This window comes from Bidens hawaiensis, unplaced genomic scaffold (assembly GCF_021521415.1).
Source record: "Bidens hawaiensis isolate Kalapana, Puna unplaced genomic scaffold, B.hawaiensis_p1.1 tig00027067_1, whole genome shotgun sequence".
NCBI lineage: Eukaryota > Viridiplantae > Streptophyta > Magnoliopsida > Asterales > Asteraceae > Bidens > Bidens hawaiensis.
In genome coordinates this window covers 236163-248211 of record NW_027494362.1, presented here as the reverse complement: position 1 = coordinate 248211, position 12049 = coordinate 236163, and the positions used below count along the sequence as shown (strand labels likewise).

Sequence of the window (12049 nt, the reverse complement as noted above, 5' to 3'; positions counted from 1 at the left end):
CCTATAAATAGGGTGCATGCCATGAGAAACTAAGATTTTTTGGCAATTCCTCAAGCTCCTCTTTCTCTTTCTTTTTCACCCGTAAACAATAATTTCAAGATCCGAGACCTCTTAGGTGACTTAGTGTGATTTCCGCTAGCACTAAGTTTGGTTGATCCAAGACATGTTGTTAGATTCATCCACTACGGGACCTACAGAATAGTTTCAAGTAATGGACTTCAATTCCAAAAACAAATAATAACCTCCAAATAAAAATAGTTTTCCACGAAAGTTAGATTGTCTGAGCATGGCCAAAAAGAATACTCTTCTGGCAGGCAAGCAACTAACCTTTCTAAATAGCAGATTATCCAAACATGTTGGAAGCCATGATCTCACTCAAGTCATCATTATTACAATCTTATAAAACAAAATAATTAAAATATGGAAGCCCTGTAAAAGACTCATTAGGAAGTTTTAGGTGTTTAATCTGTTGTGAACATCTTTTCCCCAAGTCTCCTTTTAGATCAATGGTCCAGCATCGACGCAGGTCAAGAGACTCAAGGTGAGAGCAACCATCTAGAATGGCCTTCAACCCAGTGTTGGTGATGTTGCTCCCAAAGAGTTGAAGGTGAGTTAACTCAGGTAAGTTTTTCGCAATAGCAAAGGCAAACGAATCATCAACCTGCCAGAATCCATCTGGTTTTTTGTTCAATCTGAGTGTTTTAACAAGGGGCAATAGCGTACAGCAGCTTCAATATCTTCTATACAAATTTTTTTTATTGAGAAGTGAAAGTTCCTCCAACAATGGTAGTTTCTTGAAAGCTTCATTCCAGATTTTATCAACAATACCAAAATCTTGTATGATTTCTAAACGTCTAAGCTGACTTGATCTGTTAAGCAAATCATATCAGTATAAGATATAGTACGATTGTCAAGAATGATAGTTTTCCTTCAAATATGAAGAAGATGAACTGCAACACCATTGAAGAAATAATAATGCAGATTGTAGAGTATCTAATTTGATACTCAAATACCAAAGCTCATACCTATCAACAACATATAGAAGAAGATCATTATCGCAAAAACCGATGATGGTTAAATCAAGCAATTGGCCTTGGCTTCTATCCACAGCAAGCTTACACATGTCGCGACATTGGCGCTGTCCATACCCACCAGTGTATTTATCCATATAAACGACCCTCCACATTGCAGGGTCCTTGCAGATATCACGCCATACGGTGCACACTAACTCAGCATTCTGAAGTTGGTCAACCAGACCAACTCTTTGGAGAAAATTAAGCATTAAATCTAATGGAAGCTCCAACCAGTTCCTTGTTGGTTCTTCACTTGCCATATCTGTTTGGGCTTCTTCAACGTTTGATTTTGATGCCATTATCACTTTCACAATCACAAATCAAATGTTAGACCATGGAACTTCATATGCATACATATATGATATATTATAATCAATTTCTTAGTAAGTTAGTATATTTAAAAATTAACCCTGACAGATGTGAAGCTCAAATTAAAGCCCTAGCAATTTGGCAACACAAGACATGTGATTGACATAAAAATAAAGCACACCAATGAAAGCTAATTAATTAATAGCTCTCGCATGAAGTTAAGTGTCGAAATTTTAAGATTTAAAAAACCCTAGAACCAACTGCATTTCGAATATAAAAGAAAAGATATATCAAATTATGTAGTAATTAAGAAATTTTTCTGAAAAAGATGAAGTAACATTACACTGAACAAGAGAATCCTGGGAGGCGATTACGAAGAAATTGGTGTTTGCGATTACGAACAAGAGGGGATCGATTATATATTATACCCGGCCACCCTATATTCCATATATTTTTTCTACTATGAATATATTTTGTTATATACAAATCCAAATTTACCTAGGTAATAATCAATTGGTTAGTCCCCCATGGCCTAGTGGTATCCGGTGGAGACCCAGTTGAGGCTTGCGAGGTTGTCAGTTCGGATTCCGAGTCCACCTGGTATTTCATCCTACCGTGTGTTACGTCAGAGAGTTCTGCTTTTGTGGCGGCACAACGACTGTCAGGTGGCAACATGCGGTATGGTTTCCAAGGAACGTCCGAGCCAAACTCTGAAGCTAGCATGGGCCAGGTAAGACAACATAGTCTGGCCAGAATAAGACAACAGGGCTTTTCAAATCAAAGAGTGTTGTGGCCTAAAACACAAAAAAGAAAGTAGTCATTCTATAAAAATAATCATTCGGTTACCTTAAGTTGTTAATCGAAGTGGGTTGGGCTTTTTGAATACTTTACATTTTTTAGATGTTATGCGAAAACTTGGTCAATGGTCGAGCAAAGGTCGAATACATTGCGGTATTGGACACGTATATGAAGAAATCAAGTAATAACTATTTTGTTGTAATTGTTTAAAAAATAGGTTTTGTTTGTATGGTTTCAAATAGTGGTGTAAGTTGTAGAAGGTTAACAAGACCAAACCGTAACTGATTAAGAGCTGGTATAGGAGAAACCGGTTACTGACCAATGGTTAGGAACCGGTTACTCGGTTAGTGATCTAATAGAAACTGGTTAACCGAACATAGGCTAACAAGGTTAGTGTTAATAAGCTTAATTCCAAGGGAATTTTTGGTTAATCGATTAATAATCGAACAAGACCTATTCCATAGGATAGAAATTTTCCACTCAAAAACCGGGGTTATCAGCAATAACTAGTTTTTACTGTTTGACCAATAACCGGTTATGGTTAGTCTGGTTAGTAATTGATACTTTAAAAACGGGTTAATTTGTATTTACACCTCTAGTTTCAATGGTTTATCTAACATTTAATCGGTGGTTTATTAGAGCAGACGAGACATCCATATGGGTAGGATGCATGGCTTCCAAACTACATAGCAACACCGCCACCACCCCATTGGATAGGGTGCATGATTTTATTCCATGAGAAAGGTTTGCTACATAAAATTGATTATTTTTTGAGAATTAAAATGAATTAATAATTAATTTATTACATATTATTATCATACATAAATACCATCAATCATTCACTATTTTTATTCACTCAAACTTTCACCATTTTGTTCACTCAAACCCTCGATGGCTAATTGCTCAAATGATGATCTCGGGATATTCATACCGCCAGATGATTCCGCTAACAATATTTTTTTCAAACGATAATTTTTCAAAGATCTCATCAAGCAAGCCGAAAAGGAAGACACTGTAGCATCTTTGAGCATTCCTAAAAAAATCGTTCGACGTGATCTCGAAAAAGGAGTGTTTAGTTTAAGATTTCGTATTTTAATTTTTTTGGTTTGAATTGTTGTATTTTATTTTTCCCGCTTTGAATTATTTAACATTTTTAATTTTAATGAAATTTTAATTGCATTTAATTGCTTAATATGTTTTAAATAAAAACGAAAAACAAAAAGTTCTACGATACTTGCTGGTAGGTACTGCCAGTTTTTTTGTGGTTTATGGATGCTTAAGAGTTGAGAGTAGAAATAAAATGACAATACATGATTGACCAATACTTGAATAGTACCCATAAGTGCTCATTCCCCTTATATATTCAGTTATTCCCCTTGTTGTGCATGACCTTATGGGTTTTTTTATTTTTTTTAAATGGTTTGAAACAGTTTTTACTTTCTATGTTTTATGACTTTATCCAGCTAGCTCTGTTTTTGTATTCAAACTTTGCAGCCCGACATGTCCCCAATACTGTTCGCAGACAGCAGCCCAAAACAAGCAAATATAAATCTTTTTAGGCCTAGAAAAATAACTGGTCCAAGTACAGCCCATGCAAACCCCCGTACAGCCGTACTACCAAAAACCAGCCCGGTGCAGTTCTCGGTTCCCACATTAACCATCTTGCAGTTTTGGTTCCGGTCGGGGTACGACTGGATAGTCACGATATACCCTACGAATACCCGGATAACCATCATCGAACAAACAATGGATGAAATTATTAATGTAGAATAGAATAAGCTAATTCACAAATCGGTTACTATCATTTATCAATTTGTACGAAGAATTAACATAACAGAATTCTAAAATTAATTAAACTAAAATATCTTTTATTATGAAGGGAAAATAATGAACGGGAAAGGTTGGGATAGATAGGCTATACATTTCTGCGATTTATGCTCTTTATCTTGACATAAATGGAGTGTACGGAGTCGTAAACAGCCAAGTTTAAGCTTAAACTTATAGCTTGGTAGAGAATGGGAATGAGAGGATGGATTTCATTACAACTTAAAACAATACCTGACGTAAAGGGTGGGATGAGCAGGTCGGTGTAATATGTCAGGACAGGTTTAGGTCAGAATAGCACACCTTGGTTCTACTCAGAACGAGTTTTGGCAAAAACGGATACAAATCAAGAGGGTCGTTTAGAAAATGATCCATTTGGTTCACGTTAACCGGTTTTGATCATAATGACAAATACAATAATGATAAATTTCTAATCAGATTGACAAAACTAACTAAATCTCTAGTAACAAATTATTCTTGGATCTTATATTCATTTATAGTCTCTGTAAAAACACTTAATATAATAATAGCACTGGATAATAAAAGATATATAAAAAACCGGCCAGACATCACGATCCCATGCATAGACAAAAACGAAAAAAAAAAAAAAAGAGTTTCAAGTAATAGACTTAAAATCCAAGAACAAATGTCAACTCCCAAACAAACATCCTTAAAATTACCCAGCTGCTTTTCAACAAATTTACCTTAGTCTGATCAAGGCCAAAAAGAAGATTAGTTCTTGCAGGCAGGCAACAGCTACACCATTGAAAGTAAAATATAAACAATGATTAGTATCCCTGTCATTAAGTATGATTCACTTATAAGTGTTGAGGTAACAACCATACAACAATTTACATTTCTGCATAGCAGATTACATGTCCATAGAAGCCATCATCTCACACGTTTGTCATCATTATCATAGGGATCATCACCATAAGCTGTGTATTCATCAAAGTCCAAGTACGCTTTATATTCATCGTCAGAATCACAACCATACAAGACATAGCGAGTATATGGAAACCCTTCAAAAGAATCTTTAGGAAGTCTAAGATTTTTAATCTGTTCTGAGCATCTTTTCCCCAAGTCCCCCTTTAGATCAACATACAAGGACCGACGCAGGTCAAGCAATTCAAGGTTACAATAGCCATCTAGAATGGCCAGCAACCCAGTGTTTGTCATGATGTTCCCAATGAATTCAAGGTGAGTTAACTCGGGTAAGTTTTTCCCAATCGCTAAGGCTATCGAATCATCACCCTCCCAATATCTAACGGCTCTTTTGTTCAGTTTAAGTGTTTTTAACAAGGGGCAATAACGGCCAGCAGCTTCAAAATCATTTTTCCAAATTTTTGTTTCAACAAGGCTGAGCTCCTCCAAAAGTGGCAACTTCTTGAAAGCTACACTCCAGATATCATAATAGTCATGAGCATATAGTACGATTTCTAGACGCCTAAGCTGACTTGATCTGTTAATGTGTAAAAGAAGCAAAACATATCAAAAATACGATTTCTTAAAGTAACATTTTTCCAAACAAAGCAGAAACAAATAAGATAAAACTGCTACGCCATTAAACAAATAATAACGCTGTTATTATACCCGAAAACTACACATACCTATCAACAATAAACTGTAGAAGCTCGTCGTCGCAAAAACCAATGACTGTTAAATCAACCAATTGGCCTTGACTCCTATCCACCGCCTGCATACACATGTCCCGACATTCGAGCCTTCCTTTGCCAGCTGAATATGATCTGTCCATATATACAACCCTCCACATGGCAGGGTCCTTGCAGATTTCACACCAAGCAGTGCACACATTTTGGGCATTATCAAGAATGTCAAACCCATCAATTCTTTGTAGTATGTTTACCGTTACATCTGATGAGAGCTCCAGCCAGTTCCTAGTTGGTTCGCTCACTCGCAATGGCTGTTTGGGTTTTGAGACAATCTTGCTTCTTCGTCGATTCAAATTTGATTGCATTGTCACTTTAATTTTCACAAAACAAATCAGATGTTAAATTCAATCCATTTCATATGCTTATAAATATAATAATGTTATAAACGTTTTCTTTATAACCAGTGGCCCTAGTTACACGAAGTTAAGTGTGAATACAGGGCAAAAGATATCATAATATGAATAAATGACAAACATATATCAATTAATTTATGAAGTAACTTCAGCAAAGGATGAAATCACATTACACGGAATCTTTGAAAAGCCGTTGGTGGCAAGTAGGAAGATACTAGTGTTTGCTACAAGATGCGAAATTGGTTTGAGGTGGTGATCGACTGTTTTGACAAAAATTTGTATATATATTGATGATTGAGATTGACGTTTTGGAAAAAAAAAACGCAGGGAATGCTAAGATTTGACGTATTGGAAACGTTTTGTTTTCCTAGAATTATTACCCATTTAATAAAGTTGGTATCTTATAACTGAAACTAACATTTTATCTAATTCGTATTTTTATATTTCTTTAAGACAATTAATTTTATTAGAAATCTACACATTTTTTGTTCTTTACAAAACTTGAAATTCTCACCACTTTGCGAGGATCATCAACACTCTCTAGTCTCTAACACTTTGGTATCACTAGCCAGATGCCCTTTGATATTTTAAGATTAATGATAACAACAACAATAATCATCATCGGTTATGTTTAAGTTGGTTGTCAAATTGGGTTGGTCTTTTGGACAACTAAACACTAGTCTTTTTTTAGATGTTCTGCGAAAATCGATCTCGGGTGAATGGTGATCGAACGAAGGTCGATTACATTGCGATATTGAACTCATATTTGACGATTGAAGAAATCAAGAGATAATTTTTTGACTGGTTATAAGTGTAAATTATAGGGTGTAATGTGGGGAAACAAAGTTCGTCTCTATTTATTTTTTAATATTTGTTGAATTGGTTGTGAGTAAATGAGAGAGAAAACTGCAATGATAAATGTATAAAAAAAGTATTATTTAATTGAGTAGAACAGGAAAATTTAGTGTTTTTTAGTATAATTATAGAGATATGGATGAAGGATAGGTTGAGAATGCTCTTATAACCGAAACTAATATTTTATCTAATTCATATGTTTATAATTGTTTTGACAATTAATCTTATTAGAAATCTACACACTTTTTTTCTTTACAAAACTTGAAATTCTCACCATTTGCAAGGATCATCAAAAGTATCTAACACTTTGGTATCACTAGTCAAATGCCCTTTGATATTTTAAGATTAATGATCACAATTAATAATAATAATAATAATAATAATAATAATAATAATAATATGAAGCTTTTATCCATCACTAAATTTCGTTTTACCTTTTCAATTGAATAATAGTTTTTTATACGTTTATCATTATTGTTCTCTCTCCTTAACTCATAACCAATTTTCAAAACTATTAAAAAATTATAAAGTATAAACAGCGTTTCTTCCAAATTTACTCATAAACAGTAACATTTTCTCTCTTTCACTCACAATCACTTGCAACCACTACTGGTCCAGATATTGGCTAAATGGAGGGAAAGTGTATAGAAGTTGTTGGTGCAAACACACCGCTATGATAAGTTCGGACCTACTGGAGGTTTCGATGAGCAATATCCCATCATCGATATAAATAATAGATGAAATTATTTAATAGGTTACCATATAGTGAGTTTCAATCTTGGCCGTCCGATGTAAATCCAAGATTGAATATTAACCAGCTGATAAGGACATCCAAGATTAAATATTAACCGTCTGATAAGGACATCCAAATTCTAAGCCCTCCGATAAGAATTAAAAAGCAGTTATGATCACGTGTTTACATCTCTTCTTCCTCAGGCCTAATTAAAAAGCAGTTACGTGGAGGTTACGTACTATCTCTCTCATACGCTCCTGCTCCCCACGTCCGTCTTTCACCGATAATCTAATTAAAAGCCTTTTCCTCTCATTTTGTAATTCGATTGATAGAAGCATCTTCGGATCAATTTATTCTAATGGTGAAATCTCAATCGTGTCGTACTGGCGATTCCAACAATTTAGGGTTCAACCGGCGGTGGCAATGATACACATACATCTGAATCCCAGGTTCAATCTGGTTCGTAGGCTTTATATTTTGTTTACAGATTTTTTTTTTTTGTCAATTGATTTATGTACATTTCTGATCATTTTTTGGTCTTTTTTGCTTCTGTGGCTGATTGCTGGTCTATTTCAGAATTTCTCACACAAACTACTTTGTTGTTCAGTCTGCAGCATATGTTATAGTATGTATATAAAAATCTCTTCGTCTTCTCATGTTTTTTTATCAACTAAATTAGGGTTACCTTAGATAATTTGTAAATTCCTTTTATGCTCTTCATTTTATTCTGCAGCCGATGTTTATGTTTTAAATTCCCGAGTGTAAAATTTTTTATCTATACCTTAATACAGTTTATATGCTGCTTGCTTAGAGATTATTTGTTTTTATCACATCATTATTTTAATAATGAAAAAAATAAAATCAAAAGTGTTTTAGCTTAAACATGTCAAATATGAAACTTTAGCTCCAAAGTGAAAGGGCTGATAGCTCACCTGAATGAAATATAGATTTATTGCTCATGCAAACCTGTAGCCCGCGTGACATTGTTGGATTTTACAATGTAATTCCTAGAAAAAAAAGTTAAGGCAGTGTCAATGGATTATTCAGGTTAACTATATAACACCCACATTTTGTATTGTCTTTCACTTATAGTATGGGCAGACTGAGTATTTTAACCAAAATTTCTATGATATGCAGGACTGTGGTTATAGAAAACAATGTTTATTTGCCGGACAAAGAGGCAAACGCTCAAGTTATTTTATAGTTCTGAGGACTTGAAACATATTAAATAGATAGCCGAGAGAGAAGCTATATTTGACTTGCTTTCTAGATCACTTGCACCTTCAAACTATGGGCATTCATGGAATAAGAAAAAAATAATTTTTCTTATGTTTGGTGGAATTAAAAAATTCTTAAAAATGGAACCCACTTAAGATGGTATAATGCCATTTCTTTTGTTGTCAAGATACTTGTGTTTGTTTACAATATCTTTAGATTTTAGGCTTAATTCAGTAATATATTTTAGAAATAATAAAGTTGATTTTGCCATAATATCACAGTGACATTAACATGATGATGGTTGGGGAGATCCTTCTAAGTCACAGCTGATTAGGGCTATTATGGGTTATTTCTCCTCTGCCAATTTCAACCCCCTGTCGTGGTTCTTCTAGATTGACAGTTGTTGTTACGTCCGATCAAGAAACGAGTAAAACATAGTGATAAATATGAGAAATTTGAATAAACCTCATTTTTTGTTACTAACTTTTTTGTGATCAACTTTATAGGAGAACAAATGCTGGAAACTGGTGCAATTGTTTGATAAATTAGACAAAATGAACGACCAAGATCGTGTAACAGACTCAACCATTGCAGAAACTGGCATTCATGCTAGATGCAATGTGGCAGCATCTGCTAATCACATTCATATAATAGTAAGTACTTTAATGAAAATTTGATATTTTATTCCTATTTTTGTTTCAGTGCAAGTCAAAGTTAGCATGACTTATATTATATCTATAATATTTTTTTCTATACTTTTGTCACATTTTATGTGTATAAACTATAATCTTGAAAATAATGTATTATTTGCAGTTGATTGTGTCAATAGGAACTATATCAAAGCTATTGTGGCAACAAATAAGATGGTCTTAAGATTTTTAAATTGTTATTATTCATGTTACCATTGTAAATTACTGAATTGATTCGTGCTGCCATTCCATACAATGTTGGTACATATACATAATGTTACAATCAATTAGGAGACATACAAGGAAAGGTCAATCAATCTAAAGTAATTTAATATTACAAAAATATATACTAAATATGTATTGGCTAAGACACCCCCTCAGTCTTAGAGGTAGATGGGCGAACGCAAAGGCTGGATTTGAACTTGTTGAACAAGGAGCATAGTAACCCTTTAGTAAAAAGGTCGGCGTATTGATAATCTGCTGGCACATGTAGAAATCAAATATCTCCAACTCTAACTTTGTCCCATACGAAATGAATGTCATGTTCGACATGTTTAGTACGTTGATGTTGTACGGGATTTTGTGATAGGTATACAGCCGAGATGTTATCACAATAGATAATAGTTGCATGACGAGTAGGGACAGATAGCTCAAGTAGTAAATTATGTAACCAACTCGTTTCGGCAACAGTATTGGCTACCCCACGATATTCGGCTTCAGCACTCGATCTCGAAATTGTAGGTTGTCGTTTAGAGGACCAGAGACCAAATTAGTGCCCATAAAAATACAATATCCAAATGTGGATCATCGTGAATCTGGACATCCACCCTAGTCCACATCAGAGTAAGCAGTGAGTGCTGTGGATGTAGACAGTGAATGTGTAAACCGTGGGACGTGGTGCCTCTAATGTAGCATAGAACTTGTTTCAGAAACTGAAAATGAGGTTCCCGTGGAGCATGCATGAAAAGACATATCTGTTGTACAGCGTATGCAATATCTGGCCGGGTGAATGTTAGGTATTGAAGGACACCGGCTAAAGAGCGGTAAAGTGAACCATCAGGTAGAGGTGTGCCGGATGAGGCACTCAATTTGGATGATGTGTCTACAGGGATTGTCGAAGGTTTGCAATTAGACATATCTGCACGTGCTAGGATGTCCTGGGCATATGTTTCTTGTGAAAGAAATAGACTACCATTTTGATGTTGCACATTAATACCCAAAAAATGATGAAGAATGCCAAGATCAGTCATGGAAAATTCCTTGGAGAGAGAAGCAATGATACTCTGAAGTAATGATTTATGTGATGCGGTTAACATAATGTCATCCACATAAAGCAAGAGATACGCCATTTGGTCTCCCTTTTTATAAATGAATAATGAGGAATCAGAGATAGCACTTTTGAAACCGCATGTAAGAAGATATGTTGCAAATCGTTGGAACCATGCTCGAGGTGCCTGCTTCAAACCATATAACGATTTTCGTAATCGGCACACGTGTTCCGAACGAGTAGGGTCTTTAAAGCCCGGTGGTTGGAACATATATACTGTTTCTTTAAGATCACCATGAAAAAAGGCATTTTTGACATCCAATTGGTGAATTAGCCAAGAACGGGAGCCTGCAAGGCTGAGCACGGTACGAATGGTTGTCGGTTTAACCACGGGGCTGAATGTTTCATCACAATCAATGCCAACCTGTTGAGATTTCCCATTTACTACAAGGCGTGCTTTGTAACGTTGGAGTTGACCTGTAGCATTATACTTATGGCGAAAAAGCCACATACAACGAATAATATGTGCATTTTGTGGTCGTGGTACTAAATCCCAAGTGTTATTAGTCAATAAAGCGTTATATTCATTGTTCATGGCAACGTTCCAATGTGGGTCGTTTAGAGCAGTAAGGTGAGATTTGGGTATAGGTGATATGGTTTGAGTATGGAGATTAAGTGGAATTTTTGGTTTAGTTATACCGGCTCGAAAACGATTCGCCATGGGGTGAGCGGGAGGTAGTGGTGATGGTGGTGGTGGGATGGGTGACGTATCAGAAGGTGTGGGAGAGTGTTCTAGATTTATTTCTAAGGGTGTAGAGTTGTTCGGTTGGGGAGAGTGAGTGGGCCGAGAGGTGTTGGGTTGGGGGGTGGTAGAATTGGTGGTGGATTGTGTGATGGGCTGGTGTGTAGTGGTGTTGGGTTGCGTAGTGGGCTGGTTGGTGGGGAATGTTGGGCTAGGAGAGGATGTTGGTTGTTGTGTTTGGAAAAGTAGAGGGGAAGGTGTGTCGGGATCCAAAAATGAGTAATCATGTTGTGTGTTGTTTGGTGAATGGCTAAATGGGAATTTAGTTTCATCAAAGATGATGTCCCGGGAAAAAATGATCTTACCGGTCGATAGTTCAAGGCATTGATAGCCTCGGAAATTTGCCGGATAACCGAGGAACACGCAAAGGGTGGAACGTGGACTCAGTTTATTTTGTCTTGTTGCCGATGTGTTGGGGTAGCAAGCGCATCCAAAGACGCGAAGGTGATCATAGG

General features: G+C 35.8%; 2 protein-coding genes across 2 annotated transcripts; both read right to left on the bottom strand.

Annotated features, from left to right (window-relative positions):
* Nucleotides 1-363: 363 nt before the first annotated feature.
* Nucleotides 364-1401, bottom strand: LOC143574637 (putative F-box/LRR-repeat protein 23). Its single transcript, XM_077059211.1, has 3 exons — nt 924-1401; nt 783-869; nt 364-728 (listed from the first exon to the last, which is right to left on the bottom strand). The coding sequence occupies exons 1-3, from the start codon at nt 1370-1372 to the stop codon at nt 398-400; spliced, it is 867 nt and encodes a 288-aa protein (XP_076915326.1). The 5' UTR covers nt 1373-1401; the 3' UTR covers nt 364-397.
* Nucleotides 1402-4895: 3494 nt separating this feature from the next.
* On the bottom strand, nt 4896-5982 carry LOC143574636 (F-box protein SKIP19-like). Its single transcript, XM_077059210.1, has 2 exons — nt 5615-5982; nt 4896-5466 (listed from the first exon to the last, which is right to left on the bottom strand). Exons 1-2 carry the CDS (start codon nt 5980-5982, stop codon nt 4896-4898), a joined length of 939 nt encoding a protein of 312 aa, XP_076915325.1.
* Between the last annotated feature and the right edge of the window lie 6067 nt (nt 5983-12049).

Bases quoted from the DNA above. Each gene is read 5' to 3' on its own strand.
- LOC143574637 (XM_077059211.1), bottom strand. From the start codon at position 1,372: ATGGCATCAAAATCAAACGTTGAAGAAGCCCAAACAGATATGGCAAGT. The intron at 870-923 runs CTATCATTCTTG...TTTGCTTAACAG, and splicing joins TCTTCATATTTGAAGGAAAA to ATCAAGTCAGCTTAGACGTT. The intron at 729-782 runs GTTGGAGGAACT...AAGATATTGAAG, and splicing joins GCTTTCAAGAAACTACCATT to CTGCTGTACGCTATTGCCCC.
- LOC143574636 (XM_077059210.1), bottom strand. From the start codon at position 5,982: ATGCAATCAAATTTGAATCGACGAAGAAGCAAGATTGTCTCAAAACCC. The intron at 5,467-5,614 runs GTATGTGTAGTT...ACACATTAACAG, and splicing joins CTACAGTTTATTGTTGATAG to ATCAAGTCAGCTTAGGCGTC.